This window comes from Plectropomus leopardus, chromosome 6 (assembly GCF_026936395.1).
Source record: "Plectropomus leopardus strain MGB_pleo_1.0 chromosome 6, ASM2693639v1, whole genome shotgun sequence".
Lineage (NCBI taxonomy): Eukaryota > Metazoa > Chordata > Actinopteri > Perciformes > Serranidae > Plectropomus > Plectropomus leopardus.
Window position 1 is genome coordinate 3,874,084 of NC_142181.1, and position 21,100 is coordinate 3,895,183.

The following is a 21,100-nucleotide window of genomic DNA, read 5'->3' on the forward strand; positions in this document are numbered from 1 at the left end:
TTTCCTAAATACTTCTGAGTAAACACAACTGTTAAAGTCAGACTAACTTGGTTTGTTGACGCTGCATCACTTAGAAAGAACCAATTAATTTCACTTTTTAGTGACTTCCCAAGTTCCCATACCGACTAAAACCACAAACACAACCACTGATGGCGTACAGCTTCAGTTTATCAGAGGAGTCCACAGCGCGATGAGTCCTTTGCTGTGGTCATACCTGCTTCTCGGACGCCGCGCCCACCTGAACTCCACACCTTCAGGATCAAACAACTTGATGAATTGTCTTATATACAACATATCACCTCTGAACTGCACGCAGGTGCATCCATCCACACCTTTGCATTTGTCCATTACCCGCTATTTCAGCTTGCACAAATGCATCCATCTCTTCCAAGCTTGTATGCTGTTTTCTTCTAAACAGACAGTTTTTGGGTTTCTTCAAAGTCCTAATACTGATAACTACATTTTGTTTATGAGCTAAAAAAGAAAGAATTTCTTTGATGTTAAAGCTGATTTTGAAGAACAGTTTCACCAGTTCATCTATGCAAGGCATTTTGTAGAGAAAGTCACGTGTTTGTAAGTCTCCTCTTAAAAACTGTAATTATCATGTTTAGAGCAAGACATAACTCACTTCCAGGCAACATTCAAAAAATGTTTCTGACAGGGACGGGAGTTATAATTTAAGAGGTGAGTTTCATTTTAAATAACAATGTGTTTGTACAACTAAGTACTAACTAAGAGTCTGTGTATTTCAGTGTGCAGGGTGGACTTGTGGAAACAAAGCACAAATATAAATGCATTTTAAAAAAACGATATTTCCGCAGGTATATGGATAAGGAAAGGTTGTGTTAGTTGTGTTTATATTTTATACTTTATTTTGTAATACTGGGGGATAATTGTATTGTAAATATTTGGATTGTTAAAAAGCTGGGAGAGTCATTTCTAATTTAATTTGGTGGTAGGTAAACTGGGGATGGCTGTGCGTGTGTGTGTACACCAGTTGTAAATACATTTGGGAATTTGCTGACAAAATATATATGTGTTAAAAAAAGTGAGAAAGGGGTAGGGATATATAAGTTATATATAAAAGGGCACGGTGCTTTTTTTTGTTATGGCAGGATCAGACAACACAGCACTGACACACTATGTTTTATTTCTTTTATTTTTGTTCAATTTTATTCCCTAAATTTTATTTCAACTTTATTCTCAAAATTTTATTTCAACTTTTCAACTTTTTTCAACATTATTATCAACCTTTTGAATTTTTCTCAACATTGTATTTCAAAATTATTCTTAACGTTTCCACTTTTTTATCGACATTTCGAGAGCAAAAAATTCTCCTGCTTGGCCCTAATTCTCTTCCATAGACTTCACAAAATGAGATAAAGACAACAAAAATTTATGGAAACTTTTCCAAATAACATATAAAGTAAACATAACATAAAAATATATTTAATTACCTTTTTTCAAGTCAGTTGCCTGTTTTTTTGTAATATCAACTTAAATTTTACAGTGTGGGAAATGTATTAGATTTGGGGGATTATTACACTGAAAGCTGCAGATTTGTTTTTAGTGTACTTGCACTGGCGGGTGTTACACAGCACTACTGCTCTCCTCGGTGCTTGTTATAGTTGTGGCTTTGATTGAAAAGTTACTTTGAGTGTAATCCGGATACTCAATGCACTTTATGACAGCCTGTAAACATTTTCTGACACTGTATTTTGGGCGTCGACCAGCGCACATTTCGCCCGAGTTGTAGGCGTGTCCACCCTCATGTTTGGTCCAACTACATGACGCAGTGAGCTCAGACCTGGACTAACAGGTGTGCAGACTCGCGGATTGATCTACACCTCAGCCACAGGTATTGGGCCAACATATTTTATTATTTTTTTAACATTATGAGGTTAAACTCGTGTTTTTCACTTTAACATTTTCTTGTTCAGGAGTTGTCTAAGATGGGAGGACGGTGCAAACGAAAGGAGCCCAGACAAGGTGATGAAACAGCGGACACGGGAGCTGGGCTCTCTCCGCTGCCCCGGGACACCGCGGCGGGCTTGACCGAGTCACACACACCTGTCCCCGGCGTGACTGCCCAGGGTGCGGGCGGTAGGCGGAAAGGTAGGACAACTTTGTTAACGACTTTACCCGTTTGGTGGCAGTGTTAGCGGGTTTTAACGGGTTGTTTAGACGCAGCAGACTTTGCCTAAACGGATCATAAACTTCCGATGTTACTTTTCTAACAAACATCATAGCTCATTAAACTAATTACCGCTAAACTTCAGTTAATAACTGCTCAAATCATTGAACTCAACAGGCTTGTATTTGGGACAGGCGACTAATATGGGACGGGCTTGTACCTCCTTTCACACAAAACTGTTGCTCAGCAACGATGGGAAATACAATCAAATTATTTATTGGTAACCCTTTGAAATTTGGGCAAATTAGATTTGTTGTATTCAAAAAGATGGTAAGAAGGTACTGAGACACAAAAGAAGAAATCACCCAGAATTTAGGGAGAAACCTGTGAAAAGTACAAGAAAATTACCTGAAAAAATACCCTTAAAAAGATACAAGAAAGTAAAATAAATTTTAGATTAAAAAAAAAAAAAAAAAATCTAAAAAAAGCGGCAAACGCCATCAGAATGCTTCAGAAAAAATCTCTGAAATAATTCAGCTTTTTATGTCTAATTTTTTTACTCTGGTACATCTTTAGTACTGTTCTTGGCACATACTTTATTTATGCACATTTCTTTCTTATGCCAAGGGTTTCATGTACATTATGTACATATACATATATATATACTTATATGCATACTTTTTATTCTTTATGTTCTAATTGTACTTTTTCTTTGCACCGTGGGTATGGAGAGAAATGTATTTTTAATTCCTGTATGTCTGACATGTTGACTTTGACCTTTAAAAATATAGTCTTTTAAGCAGCTAACTAGCCGACAACCCGGTTTAAACATAGAAAGAACTTATGTAAAATTTAACTGCATGGCAACCAGACCAGGCTTCTAATTTAGACAGGCATTTATTAAAAAACAAAGAAGAAAACGACTGCTCTGTAGCATTGTTTATTCATAATATGTCAGATTTTTAAATGCTAAAATTCTAGATAGCCTGTTCATAGCACACAGTCATATTAATGTCACTATACTCTCATTTAATATATGCAAGTTGGACCAAATCATAGAAATCTCCCTCAGTGGGTTATAACGCTGTCCATACAGTTCAACAGCAGCCGAAATGCTACAAAACGTTAAACCAACAACCTTAACAAGTTAAAACACAAACTGAACATTACAGCCTTCATAAAGGTAGGATTTATTGCAGGACTGTGGTTACAGACAGATTTATTTAATTAATGAACTGCCAACTGAGCATGTTCAAATTATCAGCTGATGCTCCGTCAAGTTAATGTTAACACATTTTCAGTATTTTATTCCTAATTTTCTATATAGCCAGGTTTCAAGAGTTGAGCCAGTGGGTCCAAACTGTGATACACACGAGTTACATGTGACGGCTGTTTAATGGTGTAGCTGTTATCCCCGTAACACAAACAGAAAATTCATGGTTTGGTGTCAAACATGAGGAGTGAAGTGTTAAAATTCCCCCCATACTTCGGGTCAGTTGTAAAATAGCCTGGGGTGAAATGTGACATTAAGGATTAGAACAGAAACGCACGACACTGAAGGCTTTTCGTTCAACACGTAAGTGACTTTTTAACATGATCGGAGTGTGTGGAAGGGGTTTTCGTGTGTGTCTCTGTTTGTTTATTTATGTTTGCACTTGTCTTTGCAGGCTTGTGTGTGTGTTTGCTCATTTGGTTGTCCATGTGTGTTAAGAATTTTGCCTGGGGTAGATTTTTACACGGTTTCCACATGTTGTTACAACTTTCCCAGACTCTTGTAGCTAAGAACTATCTCACATTAACATTAATATTTTTTCCATATGAACTTGGCTGTGTCTGGCATTGGGTGCTAATTAAGCACATGCAGAATCAGGACTAAACAAAGCATGTGCAGAGTGAATCCCGTGATTCATAGCTTGTTCCTGGTTGGAAAAATTAAAAGCGTTACAACTATCCCCGGTCTCCCCTAACTTAACTTGATAGAGGCTTTCTTAGTTACTTTCCTCCAAACCTGAAAAAAGCTGTTGGCTCGAGCAGGCTATGATGTTCAAGCTCAAATAAAGTCATAGAAAAAAAGTAGTGTCGAGGCGATTCAAAGAAATCCTTATTTCAAAAAACTATAATGGAAGCACTTTTTACGCTGTTATAGGTCACATGATGTTACGGCTATGTGCTTGTCAGTAGGAACTGGCTCCCTCATGATGCATAAGGCGCTACAAGACGTGTTATTGCCTCGTATAACTCTTCAAAAGTTGTCATCCGGCAGTTTTGAATCCACAATTCCTCTGTGATATCTCGGACTGTCAGCAAACGGAAATCCCTCATATGTGGCCGCTCCCACGAATAAGAGGCTCGACTTTCCATTATTGCTCCGTAACACTCCTGCGTCGCCTTCAGCTGGAAATAATTATGGCTAGTTTGGAGGCTGCAATAGAAATAAAGCTGCTAATGTTTTGAACATCCATCGCCATGGTAACTGGAATGTAACATCACTCAATGGAAACGCAGTCATCTCGCAACTATGTTTTATCAACATTTATATTAATTATATTAGAAATATTGCTGAAGTTTTTTTAACCGTTTCTGTCATCTTATGCTATATAGTCCCATTCTGACCCCCAACAAACACGAGGCAGTGGAAACAAGTTTGCCTCCCTCTAAAGTTGTGTTTTAAATCAAAGGAGAGCTGATTCTGTGTTGGTGTGTCAGTGCTGTGTTGTCTGATCCTGCCGAAAAACTTCATCATGTATCATTTGTTCACCAGGTGGAAGACGTCCCATTTACGATGATGACAAGGTCTACCTTGGAGTGCGTGTCAAAATGCCAGTGAGGGATCTGCTCAGAAAAATCCGCACAGCTCGAGGCTGGGAACCTCAAGATATGCAGGTATTTTTTTAAGTTTGTTTTGCCTAAGTGGACTTAAATCAGCAACAAAAATACGTTTACTTTGGCAAAGATATTCGTTCAGATGGGAATTCTTGTAGCGCTGTGGAGCTCACCTGGTAGCATCGGCGCTCCGTGTACAAAGGCTGTGTAATTTCCGTGGCCCTTTGCTGTATGTCATCCCCTCTCTTTCCCCCTTTAACACTACGACCGCATTTACGGCCCTACTAAAAACAGAAAAGTCTTTCTTTGCGTGTCTTTAAAAATCTGCGTTCATCTGATAGCATCGTGAGAGCGATCCTCGTGTACACAGATCCACATAAACAACCAAAAACGCTGCAGTATGCATGGTAGTCCTGTAGTTGGCGCTGTAATTTTGTAATGACACACCAAATTTCCCCAAGAACACCACGCACATGCACATAAAGGTGTTCTGCGGAGCGGAGAGTGTAAACTGACAAGTAGACGATTAGACTAGAGTAGACGAGTAGACGACAAACTCAGCAGAGTCAGCAGCAGAAACGCAGCTCGGCAGTCAAATTTGGGACATTTCTTACCAAATTGCATGTTTTTGAAAGAAATCAGCCCAGTTTTCTCAGGTCTCAAAGGGTCAAAAAGCTTGTAAAAGGCACCTGAACGCAGCACAAGAAAACTGACGTCAATCCAGGTTTCAGAGGGTTAATAGTTCATGTCTGAAAAATGTGAAGCATTTAAAAGACAACTCACACTGATGCATGTGTTGCTTTTCTTTCTTTCACGTCACACAAATGTGTGAATGCAGGGGACACACGACAAAACGGACAAAGGTCAGTAAAACCTGTGACAGTTTCGTTATTTAGCTGTGAGCATGTAGACGTTTGTTCCTCCTTTAATGAGCTACGCCTAAAAGTCTGAGAGGACGACTCTCTGACGCTCTATTCCTCTTTAAATACAGATGTTATTTTGTGTGACGGGTTTGTTTTGTACATTGAGAACAAAAACGCTGCACAGTGGTTCAACCAGACTGACAACTGAAAGGGTAGAAAGAGACAAACATCCCTCTGAGCAACAGTTTCATTAAACAGAAGAAATCAGGCATCATCGGCTCAAAAAACGGGAAGCTTAGCAGCAAAACGTGTTGTTTAAAGAGACAGTTCATCCCAAAATACATACTTTTTCTCTTACCTTTGTAGCTGTTTATCGATCATTTTGAAGTGACTTGCTGAATTTTGGAGATATCAGTCATAGAGTGTCTCCAGTGTAATGGCACTAGATGGCACTCGGCTTGTGGTGCGCCAAAAGAAAATAATAAAAATAAAAATACATCTGAAAACTTCAACAGCAATGTCTTTTTCTAGAAATCATGACTCAAGATAATCCACAGACCTTGATGTGAACAGTTTCATCTTGGATCTTTTAAAAATTTTATTTGATTAATTGCAAACATGTAAAAAAAAAGGGAATAGAGAAATTACTATACAAAACAGACACACCAAAATAAAACAGGAATAATTACAATGACAAAGAAAAAGAAAAAGAAATGGTCAAATGCGTAATGACTTGGTTTACATATTTGAAAAGGAGTGAGAAGAACAAAAAACTTAATGAACACCATAATTTCTCCAAAGTCATTGAATTATAATTAACTAGCTTCCTTATTCATTTAAACCTATAATAAAAATAATTAGATATATAAATACACCCACATCGTCAATATTAAAAATCTATGATTTTAAATTATTATTTACAGAAAAAAAGAGGAAAATAAATATTAAATAACCAAATAAATAAACAGAAACCATAGATCGATAAACATATCTGGTGAAACGAAAACGATGAAATTAAATTTGCCCCTTGAATTGTGACCACCCTCCCAAACACTGAACAATTTTTTGAATATTTTCTGGAATTTGGTTATTTTTAGCCTTAAACATTATTTTCGTTGTGTGAAATTCAACAAGATCTGTAAAAAAAAAAAAAAGTTTCTACTGAACTACACCTTATCTCTGTTCAAAGAGCCATTATTGAAGGAATGAAGAAACAGATGATACCAAATTTTTGAACGGATGTGTATATTCTACATATTCTAGAGGTTGTGTGGCTCATTAACCGAGAAAAACGAACAAAATGCTACAAGAAACCAGGCGGCAGTAGACCAACTTAACTCTCTTTCCATTTATTTTAAAGGAAAACTTGCTGTAAAGTCCTTAAACTTGACATTTTCTTCCACAGGAGTTCAAACACGAGTCAAAACTCGCGCGGGACGCCAAAGTGCAAAGGTGAGCCAGATCCCAGGTCCTCCCAGAAGGTTCCTCGGGCTCTATGAAAAAAAGCAGCTTCCACAGAAAGCTGTAAATCATGTCACTTTGCTGTTCAAATAACTCTATATTTGGGCTGCCTTTGGCTTTCAGAAAAAACGCGCCACAAAAAGCCTGGAGGAGCTGGCGATCATCGTCGAGGTGCTGGAGGAGGATCTGCGGACCGGCAGCATGTGCCGTTCCTCTCCCCAATCCTTTTCCTCCTGCAACCCTCTGGTGTCTCCAGGGAGGTCACCAACTGGTAATTATTCAATTAATAGCCCGGGCTATTATTTGCTGAAATCATTGAACTTAATAGGCTTATGTTTGGGACGGGCTCTTAAATCCTTTCACACAAAACTTGCTCAGCAAAGACGGAAAAACAGTCACATTATTTGTTTAACTTGTTGAAACTTGGGCAAATTGGGTTTAGTTTTTAAGTTAATTACCTGAAAATGTGCCAAAAAACCAAACAAAAAATGAGAAATACAAAAAAAGTGAGAAATAAACTGAAAATATATAGTTATAAATATGGTTCACTGGACATTTTTCCTTCGCTTTTTTTGAAAATATCGTTCTACATCTACTTGTTTCTTTTTTTGCGTCTGTTGTTTACTGTGCTGGGATTACTGTCATGGTTTCAGTAAAAATAAACTGACTTGCCAAGCTAACATTGTGTGTAGCACGTTCATATTGACAAAACTTTAAACATATTTACATATTGTACGCGTGATCTAAGCAGCTAACTAACATAAACACCAGCAGATAACAACAACCCGGTTTTATACACCCAAAAATCGTAACTTTAACTATAAAAATGAACTGCGTGGCAATCAGACGGGGCCCTAAACAGAGACAGGCCTTAATTTGTCAAAAGGGACTTGGATGGAAAGGGACTTGGCATCTAATCAGTTCAGTTCAAAGCTTTTATTGTCCCTCAAGGGGAAATTTGGTCTGCAGATTGGTGGTACAAACAATTTAGAAATACAATAAATAGGCACATAGAGCATCATGGTAGCACACAACCAAACTTGATAAAAGGGGTCTTTGTGTGTCAGTAGTGTCAATAAAAGGAGCAAGCTGGGTCAACCGTCAAAAACAGCAATAGAAACACAGAAAAGTCAATAAAAGGAGCGATCACAGTCATATTTCCAGCCATAAAAAGTCTTAAAGTGCCACGGAAACAGTGCACTAATTGGGACCAGGCTTTTATTTGAAGTTTTACGGGACAAAGTTACTCTCTAAAGTACAATGTTGAAAGTATTTCTGCATCAACTACTTCCGCCCCTCACATGCCGACTCTTCTCAATAAGGTTCAACAGGGTACAACAGTGACGAGTCCGATGAAATGATCCCCAGCCCTCGGTCCTACGTGACCTGCTCACCAGGCACAGCAGAGTACCAGCAGACCCGGTCCCCTCCTGGCTTCACGTACCACACCCTCCAACCTTCAAGCTTCGGACACAGCGGAGGAGAGGACGAGTGGTTTGACCCCCTGAACCACGACTGGAGCCTGAACAACTCGGCTTTCTTCTGGGCACAGCTCCACAAAGAGGAGAGCCAGCTCAGGGAGATCTCTGACGCTGTACTGCTGGCCCCCGACGCACACGGCAGGACGTAAGTTTGGTGCAACAGCGCTGATGTAATTTAATCCTCTGAAGTCTTTAATATCATGTTTTTAGGTTTTTAAACCTTTGAATCCTGAGCAAATTGGTGTGATTTCTTTCAAAAACATGGGGGAAAAAGGCAATAAGCAGCTTGGTGATTAATGCTCCACAAATTGCAAGAAAGTAGTATATTTAGAAAATTAGTTTAAAATAATCTAGAGAAAAAATTCTAGGGAAAAACCTGTATTTATATCTAATTACATGGTCTTATTTAAAATTATGTTACAGAATTATTATATTTTTAGAAACTTTTTTCCACGTCTGCTTTGTGTTTTTGTTTTTTTTTTGGTAAATAAAAATAAATAATGATAAATAATAATAATAAATATTAGTTTTTAAAATGCACATTGCGTGCAACCTGAATACCTGAAATAACAGATTCAAGTGCAAACAGAGCCCCTGCACTAGTTAAATAAATACGTAATTCTGTTTTGTGTGTCTGTGTAATTTCAGCCTGTTTTTTTTGTCTGTTTCCTGTTTACTTGTTTTTTCAAAAACTGCGTACCCCTGCTTTAATGATGAAATGAATGATGACTGACTGTTTTTTTTGGCTGCTTCTGTTTGAGGCTCTTGGTTTCGCTCATGCAGGTTTACTGTCACACTGAAGCACTTAGAGCAGAGCCATCTTTAGTGTTATTAGTAACTCTTGAATTAAAATGTCTTCAGTTAAAACTGTTGTGGTTCAGTTTGTTCAGCTCACTCAGGCCGGCAGGCTTCTTAAAACTAAGTCCTACTTTCTCAGCGTACTTTATGAAACGTCTCCACTAACTGCACAGTACGTGACCCAGGTCCAGACCTGTCATCCTCTCAAAAACGGAAGCGCTGCCTGTTTGTGTCGGTGAATACTTTTAGTGTGAAGTCATTTTTTTCTTTGTCTGAATACGTCTGATTGTTCTTGTCTCTCCAGAGCTTTCCATAAAGTGGCGTGTGTCGGGAAGAGGGCGCTGGGCTACGCCATCGCCAAAAGAATGGCCGCACTTAACAGCCTGGACCTCAAAGACTCTGATGGAATGGTACAGAGACATTTTTGTAAAAAAAAATAAAGAATTCATTACTGCATAAAAACAGAAAAAGGTCGGCACACCGTAGAGCTCCCAGGTGTCAACTTTTATTGTTTTCACAAGGCAACGTTTGGATCTTCCTCATGCTTGTAGAGTGAAATGTTGCCTTGTGATAACAATAAAATCCTCTCTGCTGGTCTTTTGGTTTCCCTTTTTGAATGACGCATACAGACAAATTATTTATACTCACGCAGGCGTAGAACAAGCACGTTAGTTGGCTGACGTCTTTGCTGGGTGTGTTGAAGTAAAAGTATTTGGGTGAGACACAGGCGACATGAGGCAATATTCTTTTTTCAGCTGTAGTTATTGTGAAATTGGCCTTAAATTTAATTCCGAGTGGCATTAAAAAAGTCTCAAAAAGTCTTAAATTTAACATCCTTTAAACTGTAGGAACCCTGGCATTAGTGCAATCTTTAACTAATCTGGGTTTTGAAATGTCAGATGGTTACAGCTACTGGTGCTTTAAGCACAGATATTAATTTATAAATAATAATTTAAAACGCGTTGAGAAGAGCCACATGAGGTGGCTCGGGCATCTAATTAGGATGCCTCCAGGACGCCTCCCTGGTGAGGTGTTCAGGGCACGTCCCACCGGTAGGAGGCCCCGGGAAGACCCAGGACAGCTGGAGAGACTACGTCTCACAGCTGGCCTGGGAACGCCTCGGGGTCCCCCGGGAAGAGCTGGACGAAGTGGCCGGGGAGAGGGAAGTCTGGGTTTCCCTGCTTAGGCTGCTGCCCCCGCGACCCGACCCCAGATAAGCGGAAGAAAATGGATGGATAATTTAAAACTGTTTTTATCTGTTTTTGTTTTCATTTTTATTTTCCTTTTGTATTTAATGTTTATTTTCCTGTACACTGAGAGCAAAATCCATAGTGACAGAGACGTTTCTATCACATGTTGCCAACAAGTTTGCATGTTTTGTCGCCTGAGGACGACCCCTAGTTTAATGTCGATGTCCCTCTGTTGACAGACCGCCCTCCTCCATGCAGCAAAGCACAACCACCACCTGATGGTAGCAGATCTGATCCGTTTGGGGGCCAACGTCAATGAGACCGACAACTCGGGGAAGACCTGCCTCCACCTCAGTGCTGAGAAAGGCTACATCAGAGTCCTGGAGGTCAGAGCCTTGCTTTGGTCGAGGGTTGGGCAAGACAAAGATATTTTATCATATCGAGATATGAAACTATATATAGTCTTAGATATCGGGTATTGTTATGTTATGGTATGGAAAAATTTGTGTTTTTTATTTTATTTTAAAGGTTACACTACAGTTAAGTTTCTCAGCGAAGACAAAAGAAAAATTACCAAAAAAAAAACAAAAACACACACACACACACACACACACACACACACACAAAAGGAACTGACCTGGAAAAAACTGGCTAAAATATATAGATTCTGTAACATTACTTTAAAATAGACTCATGTAATTAGATATAAATATATGTTTTTCCCTGGACTCTAGAAATTTTTTTGCAGTTTTTGGAACATTTCTTACCAAGTTACAATAAGTTTCTCAACTTATCAGACAGCTCTACTTGTTTTAATACTCGCCTTTATCCACTGAGTCATTATATCTACAGTACTAATAATTATTGATCAAAAATGGCATAGTGTTTCAGCCCATATCGCCCGGCCCTACTTTGGTTTCTGCTGATCAAAATGTGTTTGGGACGCGGTCCCTGTTTGTATGTGACACCACTAAAGGATTTTGGGCAACAAACAAGAGCAAATAATGAGCCTCCTCATTGGGTTTCAAAGGGTGTGAAAAGGTACACTGATAAATAAATGACACAAACAATTTGAGAAAATTAAACCTCAAATTTTAGAGTTAACCAGCAGTCAGGTGGCACATTTGCAAAGACGATCTGTCCACCAAAGGAATGATGTATGTGGGACAACCTGTCTGCTGATCCTTTTTTTCCTCATTACAGAGATGTCTTCTGCTTCACCAACATTACTCACACATCAGATCATATTTACTTTTAACGAGTAACATGACCCCATTTGTCACAAGTTATTGGCCGATGCGGATGTGGTTTCTTTCATCTAAACGAGTTATTCAGCTACTTGGCTTCATCTGGGTTGGAGTCAGTAAATAAAAACCTGGAGCACCTCAGATGGAAAGCTGCGTAGCCGGTTCTGTGAGACACACCAACTGTGTACAGTTATCGTGATGGATGAGTCACGCCGTGCGTGCCGTAGAGAACAATGCGCATCAGTAAATCACACGGTGTACTTTCTAAATTCTAAAAGGATTGTTACGATCACACGATGCAGCTGTGTGCAGAAACAGAGCAGGTAATTTAGGTTTTCCCAGGTGAAGTGAAATGGCCACCTCGGTAACCTGTCATTATGCTACAAGTAAATATTTTCTTCCCACTGTGTTTATTTTTATTGCTTATCTCAAATGCATACTGCAGATGTTGTTTGACAAGACAGATGTGCTCGCATCAAACATTTTAAAGGCCAACATGGAGCCTGTTTCCTGTAGGTACACTGCACAGTGGAGGCACAGTGTTTTTTTTCTTTATCTGCATTTTGGTGACTTACTACGTTTCACAGCAGAGTGGAAGCTCAGAACGGAGATGGAGATCAAGCAGTGCACTTAAATCGTGGTGTCACACCATCTGCCTCTCACTTCCTGAACCATGTGTGCAAAAACGTGCAGTTTCCTTTGCTATCTGCCTCATTTTAGGCTACAGCCGCAGCAATTAATCAGTTAATTAATCCCAAGCAACAGCTATTAATTGATATGCCCTGCGACTATTTTGATAAGCAAAAACAACAGTGTTTTACAATCTATGTTTTGTCCAAAAATATAAAAATGGATCCGTGGTGGTAGATGTTTTTATTGAGGCCACAAACAAATGAATGTGTGGGAAACCCTGAATAACAAACAGTGTTGGTGCCAGTTTCTTAAATGTGAGGATTTACTTGTTTTACTGAATATTTAATGGCTTTTTGTCAAAAACATCAGACGTCATTTTAGGAGCTGGGAAACTGTTACAGCCAAAATACATGGGACACAGTTACAGACATGCATGCCTGCTGCGTTGGCCTGCACAGGCACCGCGCTGTGTGCAGCTCTGCGTCCCTCCAACCAATAAAAAATACACAGACTTGTCTAAAATCAATCAACGCAATCTGTTAAAAAATGATTCAGATGAATGCCTTATTGTACCAGAGGCAATGTGAAGAAGCGGAGCAACCTGTTTTTACATTTCATAATAAAATAATTCATTCAGTCAATCACTCAAATCAGGGCGTCTTGTAGTCAAAATGATCCTGTTAATGAATTCAGGACCAGTTAACTTCCAAATCCTCCATAAAACAGCTGAATTATTACTTGTCAAAATTCAGTATACACAGAGTAAAGCTGGCAGCAACGACACTCCACAGAGTCTGTGCAGATAAAAAAAATCCTGCTCCGCTCTACTTTTGCCTTTTTTATTTGTCTCAAAAATGTATCAGCTAATTAATAATCATATGCACAAATAGGCAGAATTATAATATACAATTATTCCAACACTATTTGAGATCATACATTGATTTTTCATTTCCTGCGTCTAACTGCAGAGCAAGAACGCACTCATTTTTCCGCCGTGGCAGGTATGAGGTGTGTGAATGCCGCCCATTTCCAAAGCAGGTGATAAATCAAAAGGGTGTAACTCAAAGTGAAACTTTCTCCAACCACACAAACACTCGTGCTCCTGCCCTGATTGACCTGTAAATGGCTTTCCAGTTGGTGTGAATCAGGTCATTAGCAGTGTGATTGCGTGATGTAGGGTTACATTAATAATTATCAGAGTTCAGCATGAAAAGTCTTGACAAAGTGTGTTTCTCTTAGTAATCCACATCATGAAATTCTCTCAGGACCATGACAGCTGTGGTACCTTTTGAGTATGTCCAGAAATTTCTCAAAACTTAGCCGAAATTTGTAAATTGTAAATAAAACACAATTGCAAGATAACGGAGTTTCCACCAATTGATTATTCTCCTCTGGTGATAACATCCCAGTTACCATGGCGATGGCTGTTCAAAACATCAGCAGGTTTATTTGTATTGCAGCCATCACATTAGCTCATTATTTCCAATCGAAGGTGATGTAGGCGTGTTATGGAGCAATAACGGAAAGGCGAGCCTCTTATACGTGGGAGCGACCACATATGAGCAATTTCCGGGAGCTGATAGTCCACGATTTCACAGAGGAATTGTGGATTCAAAACTTCCAGATGATCCGCTTAACTTTTGGAGAGTTATGTGATGCAATAACAGCTCTTGTATCTCCTGCTGCATCATGAGGGAGCCAGTTCCTACTGACAAGCACATAGACATGATCATGTGACCCAGAAAAGACTAAAAAGTGTTTCTATTGCATTTTTTTTAATATATTTAGATCACCTGAAATACCACATCATGCGAGTGTAAAACTGTTCACGATAAATGGTTTTTGTTTGTTTTTTTTATTCGACATGTTTCCATTAGGTGTTTTTTATATTCGCAATTTCATACCCGCCTATATTTGTGCTCCCTTGTACTGTGTTCACATTTTGTGACACAGACAGTGAAGCTTATTTCCGTGCAGGAGCTGCTGTGTACTCTGCTACAAATCCATCTTTAACCAGCGTGTATGTTTTGTTTTAGGTTCTGAAGAACACGATGTTAGAGGGCGTGTTTGTTGACGTGGAAGCCACCGATAACTCTGGTAAGTACTGCAACCTTTCAAACCCACGAGGCTCCTGAATATTTAATAATGATGATAAATTGTGTTTATGTAGCTCTTTTCTCTCAAAACAGAAGATGCTTAAAGGAAAACATCACCAGCAAAATTGACCGTTTGTGTGAATTTGTGAAGAAAATTTCTGGCATGCCTTCACAGTGAAGGAAGAATCCAAAAAAGGCAAAAATATGTGTTTGAGAAGTGCTGAGATTGTAGTGTGCGAGTGTGTAAAAGGATATTTTGTTGTAGTTTTGCTTTTGTTTAAAGTGGACCCTGTTTACTTTGGTTCATGAAGAATGTTTGCCATTTTTGGACTTTTCGTTCACGGTGCAGGCAAATTTTGTTAACAAATTCGAGGTAATACACACGTTAACTTTACAATTAAAAGTTAAAGGGAAGCTGATGTTTGGTCACATTAAGATGCATAAATTGGTAATAAAGTAATAAAAATGAATACATTTTTAAAAGATTATAATGGAAAAAGAAGTATGAAAGGCATGTTTACAAATACAAACGGGGCAGTAATTTATGTAAATACATATATATATATATATCTTCTAATAGAAATCGACCCCCAGAAAAGTACCCGATACCGTAGGCGAGTAAAGTAGCGTAGAGTAGAGGCGGTACCATACAGTTGAAACACACCTTAAAAGAACTTGTAAAGTAATAAAAGCAAAACCAGTTCTGTGAAAAACGTATTGTCGCCTCGTCTTTCCACCAAATACTAAAATAGTATCGACAGTGGTATCCATAAAGACTCAGGTTGTTAAGAAGTCTTGATAATGGTGTTTATATCAATTAAAATGAACGACCCCCAATCCTAGTCACAAATAAGTTTAGATGGTTCATTTGATTTGTTTTCCTTTGTCAGTTTTTGCGTTAGTTTCAGGTTTGACGGTGAAATGTGTGTGTTCTCAGGAATGAGTGTCCTGCAGTGTGCTTCTGTGGCTCTGAAAGCCACAGTGCGAGAGCTGGAAAGCAGTAAGTCCCTCAATCACACCAGACTCCACACGCTCCGCCAAGAGCAGCTGATGGAGACCCTGGAGTGTCTGCTGCAGATGGGCAGCTACCTTCATACCATGGTAAGACGCTCTGGAGCAGCCGACATGTTGGTCTCTATTTATTTTGAAATGCAAAAAAACCCATCAAATCATAAATATCAGATCATTTATTATGAGCCCGCAGTGAAGTATTATCCAGTCAGCTTACAACATAACATAACATGTGATTCGAGGGAAAGAACATTTTTTACTGTCGCTGTAAGCGACAGTAAAAAATGGAGCCGCAGCCGAGCAGACTCCTGAGCCGCAGCCGAGCAGCTGTGTCGTCTGGCTGGACGCCCACAGCTCAATAACAGTTGTAGCCAGGAGACATTTCAACTGATTAAACAGCGCCGAAGACACTGAGTCCGGTCCTTCTTTGTTTGTGGTTCAGCTTTTTGGCGGGGCAGTACATTGCGAAAAGTATAAACTAAGAATGAGTCACTGTCAACTCTAAACTTGGTAAACAGACTATACCTAATTTCTGTTGACAAACCTAAATGCTTTGTTCCTCCCTGTTCCCTTTGCCGTGTGTGCTGTGTAGAGTACTGAGAAGTATGTTGGTATGCTTTTAAAGTGCCGTTCAGAGGAATTTACGTAATGAAGATGAGTAGACACAGTGGCTCGGGCCTTTTTTCTCATCCTCCTGTCAGTGCTAATCCAGCAGCGTGCTTTCAGGACTGATGTGTCTCCTCAGAGGAACACTTGGCTCGAGGGTGGAAAGGTTTGGTAACGACAGGGTTGCACGAGAGGAGGAAAATTAGGGACCACAAGTCAACATTTGTTCAACACATGACATGTCACTACACGGCTGCTCTCAAACTCATTGACCGAATTAATCTCAACCCTTAACAACAGTTTATGTTCAGCTTAAAGAGAAATCTTTAAATTGTTTCTCTATAACACCTGAAACACACTGCCTGCTTGAGCATTGAGTGAGCAGTGTGTGAGCAGTGCACGATCAGTGTGTGAGCAGTGCATGATCAGAGTGTGAGCAGTGCATGATCAGTGTGTGAGCAGTGCATGATCAGAGTGTGAGCAGTGCATGATCAGAGTGTGAGCAGTGCATAATCAGTGTGTGAGCAGTGCACGATCAGTGTGTGAGCAGTGCATGCAGTGCATGATCAGAGTGTGATCAGTGCATAATTAGTGTGTGAGCAGTGCATGATCAGTGTGTGAGCAGTGCATGATCAGAGTGTGAGCTGTGCATGATCAGAGTGTGAGCAGTGCATGCAGTGCATGATCAGAGTGTGATCAGTGCATGATCAGTGTGTGAGCAGTGCATGATCAGTGTGTGAGCAGTGCATGATCAGAGTGTGAGCAGTGCATGATCAGAGTGTGAGCTGTGCATGATCAGAGTGTGAGCAGTGCATGATCAGAGTGTGATCAGTGCATGCAGTGCATGATCAGCGTGTGAGCAGTGCATGATCAGCGTGTGAGCAGTGCATGATCAGTGTGTGAGCAGTGCATGATCAGAGTGTGATCAGTGCATGCAGTGCATGATCAGAGTGTGATCAGTGCATGATCAGTGTGTGAGCAGTGCATGATCAGTGTGTGAGCAGTGCATGATCAGCGTGTGAGCAGTGAGCGTCGCCGAGCCTGTTGGGGTTTGGGGTTTTTTTCAGTGCCCGTGTTAACAAGTCAGAGCAGCCACACTGCCAGCGTGAGCAGCGCTTGACAGGCGCAGCACATCCAGAGAAACGTTGGTAAACCGTTTTTTCTGCGTGCCATGCGTGATTTTCAGTAGAAGCACACAGTGAAAATGGTGTTTCGATAAATATTTTGACCCTATACCCACTTTTACTACAGTCTCAATGTCTTTTTCTGTCACAGAAATAAGGAAATAAAAAAAACAAGTTTTGCTCAAATTTTCCTGCTTCCTTTTCAAAATAAAAGTCCTCTGACAACGTTTCTGTTGACAGAATCCCACCAGTTGTTGACACGAGGCATTTTATAAAGAAATATTTGCAGACTGTGTTGTTGACAAAGCAAGAGCATACACGACTTCAGAAATGAGTGACGTTGTGCTTATAAATGTGGAAATACAGAACTCATTGCAGAAGCATCACAGCAGCAACACGGCCAATGTGAACACTGCGAGCGTCAAACACGCTGCAGTTCGGCGAGTTTGCCACTTTCAATATGCAGTTTTATCTGCGGCTAGGTGAGATCTCCTGGGAAAATGAAGGCTGATTTCACTGTTTGGCCACTAAAAAAAGGGCTTCAAAATCAGCCGCACTTTCTCACAATAGAGTCCGATATACTCAAAAAATTAAAAAATCTAAACCAGGCGTTGTGCAGAAGAACCTCTTTGATTTAAGCACCGACAAAGCCTTTCCTCTGGCACCTTTCTCAGGGCAAACTTGAACAATTTTGCCTTACAAGTGTTAAGAGTCTTTGTCATCCACCAAGTTCAAACAGCGTCATTTCCAAAAAGATTGGGACAAATTTCACAACAAATGTCTCTTACACTTGATTGAAAGAAACTTGGATTTGCTTTTCCAATAAAGTGCTATTGCATATATTTAGACACTTATGCAGAGACAAACTGTACTTTTAGACAGACTTTTGATGACTAACTCTTTTCCTCTCTCTTTCTCAGAGTGCACATCCTAGATTTTGACCTCTTGGCTCATCGGCCCGGCAGGGCTTTTTGGAACCCGACGGTAATGTTCAGAGTTGGTTCAGGTCTGAATTTGAACGGAGAGAGACCATAGTTAGTGGAGTTTGTTTTCTCTCGAAGCTTGAGTTCAGGCCTGTCATGTAAAGCATCTGGGGTTTTGTGTGTGGTAAAAATGCCTGACCTGCAATCAGGTATTTGTCACAACCCGCACAGAGACGTCAGGTGCACATCAGCTGGTTTCTGTGAAACTTCCCTCGTTTGTTACATTGCAGTAACAAGTCGTCCTCGGTTAGTGTGTCTGTGGCGATCAAAATGTAAAATCCTATGAGAACATTTTTTAAATGTGGTAGTTTAAACTGTCAGAGTTATAGAATTTTACGTCAGATCTGTTAAAAAAGACTTTTTTTTACTAGAGGACAGACATTTTTGTAAGTTTTGTTTTTTTTTTTTGTGACAGGGAGTAAATCCAGTTTAGTGTGACTGCCTTCACGAGTCATATGTAAAACGTGCAGCAAGTTTTAGTTTAGAATATTGTCAAGTTTCTGGACTTTTCTACATATGCAAACTGTACGTTGTCAAATGATTTTTATTGCGATCTATCACTTAAGAAATAGTAGGTTGCTTTCTCGCTGTGAGAGGAGAATATCAGTCAGATCTCTTTGCGTTCTGCAGAAGAAAATCATATTATCTCGGCTCGCTCAGCTCAGTGAAGGCAGGGGAAAGAGAAAAGATTTGCCCTCTGTATGATGTATGACCAATAATTCTGAAATTGTAAGATAATACCACCACTGTGACACTCACAATAAGCACTTAAGTTTAGTTTACACGTCGCATTTTAACTCATTTCCTGGCTCCTACGTCTGTGTTTACACGTCGCTTATCACATAACCTCCTTACAGCCAACTGCGTTTGGTGAAGGCCCCGTTCGAGCACACGCTGCTGCCGTTTTTTTTGTAAACACTCGCCGTCAGCATACTGGAAAAAAAAAGAAACAGCTTCTCTCTAAGGCAGTGGGCATGGGTAGATTTGTAGATGTTTCAAAAAGTCGTTTAAATGTAACATATTCATTGTCGTGAGCGTGACTGGCGTGTGATCATTTTTCTCAAAATACAATAATTTTGAGCCTCTGGAACGATACTTTAACGTCTCCAATCTGGTCAGAAAACAAAATATTGTTGGCATGACAAGCAGTTAGATAGATATTGAAGCTATGGACTTAAGCAGCAACCTCTGAGGCTGAAAAAAAAAAAATACAACACAGAAGCGCCAAAAACTGCAGTTCAGTGAATGTCCACTTGAGGCTGACTCCAAAACAGAGTAAATCCCCACAAACATTGAAATGCCAAAATGTACAGCAGAAATAGCTCATTTCAGCACCCATTACAACTATGCAGCGCTGAATCTTTTTATAACTCACCTGTTTACGTTTGATTTCAGGCCCAAAGCTACACATATTTAAGGGCGGGGCGGTAATCTCCTCAGGTTTCACAGGTTTACATGCTTGTAGGAAGCAGGTGGTGGGCAGCGGTGTAGTGGCGATTTCTACGCAGATGACAGGAGTTTTTTTGTTGTTGTTTTTTTAACTACTGATAAAGTTAGTATTTTTTAATGATAAATGGTCACTAAATTGTGGACCACAAGTGGTATGAAATATGTCGACTTGGAACAAAACCACAGATACATGCAGCACTTAAAGTGAGAGTAGGCGATGAAAATGTAATCAAGAACTGATTTACTCTCCATATAATTGTGTTCATTTAAAGTATATTATTTATTCACTGGGACACTTATAATGCGGGGGATTATTGTATTGAATCTATACTCTTCTGAAAGACTCAGGTGCTGGTTATAGTTTATTTAGTGAAAAAGGAGCTACTGTTATAAGTTTCTACAGTCATTTTAATGTATATCAACCAGTTGGGGATTATGTTTCCTGTTTTTATTTGAGTATTTTTTTATCTTGAAAGCTGAGAATGTTTGAAAAATGTGAGTTTAATAAAGAAAAGTCGATGTGTGATTCAGCTTTAAACCTTAAACAACTTTAAACCAATTTGACCTTGAAGTTGTTTTTGTAGTACTAAATATTAATGAATACAAATGATGTCATTGGTTTGACTGCATTGTTTTTCTATATGAATATCAAATCAGGTGATTTGATCTCGTAATAATCATAATAAGTGCCGATTACCAAGTTTGAAAAAATCACAATCATTTTAATCATGATGTTGAAGATTAACGGGTGAGCTCGAGTTATTGTTCTGCTTTTAAGGATTTCACACACAAATACATAAACAACCGTACAAGAATATGTTGTGTGATAATTCAGTTGTTGTCAAGTAGTTTATAATTTGTATAAAATGACAATATTTGTTTAAATACAGTTATTCACATTGGTGATGGATATCAGTTGTAGTTATCATAATCCATGCTCCTGTAATATTATGTGCATGTTCATCTGAAGGGGAAAGAGATCAATAAACTTTTGGGTTCAATAAACACAATCTCGATACTTATTTATTGCCGACTTCAAGGTGCCGATCTGTAAAATACATTAAATAATCCACATAAAGCCTAAAATGTTAATTTAGACAGTTAAACATATTTTGCCACGTATGGAAAACACTAGTAAGGAAGAGTTTCCCCGTGCCCTGATCACAACAAAACTTTTACTTAAAAAAAACCAAAAACTATA

At 39.3% G+C, this 21,100-nt stretch overlaps 1 protein-coding gene across 1 annotated transcript; it reads left to right on the plus strand.

Annotated features, from left to right (window-relative positions):
• The first annotated feature begins 1,714 nt into the window (after window positions 1-1,714).
• Window positions 1,715-20,909, plus strand: LOC121943515 (uncharacterized). The gene is made up of 12 exons (XM_088078511.1): window positions 1,715-1,858; window positions 1,941-2,115; window positions 4,896-5,017; window positions 5,796-5,820; window positions 7,226-7,272; window positions 7,405-7,552; window positions 8,604-8,907; window positions 9,865-9,970; window positions 10,990-11,136; window positions 14,667-14,727; window positions 15,664-15,827; window positions 18,388-20,909. The coding sequence occupies exons 2-12, from the start codon at window positions 1,953-1,955 to the stop codon at window positions 18,406-18,408; spliced, it is 1,308 nt and encodes a 435-aa protein (XP_087934637.1). The 5' UTR covers window positions 1,715-1,858; window positions 1,941-1,952; the 3' UTR covers window positions 18,409-20,909.
• Window positions 20,910-21,100: the final 191 nt, after the last annotated feature.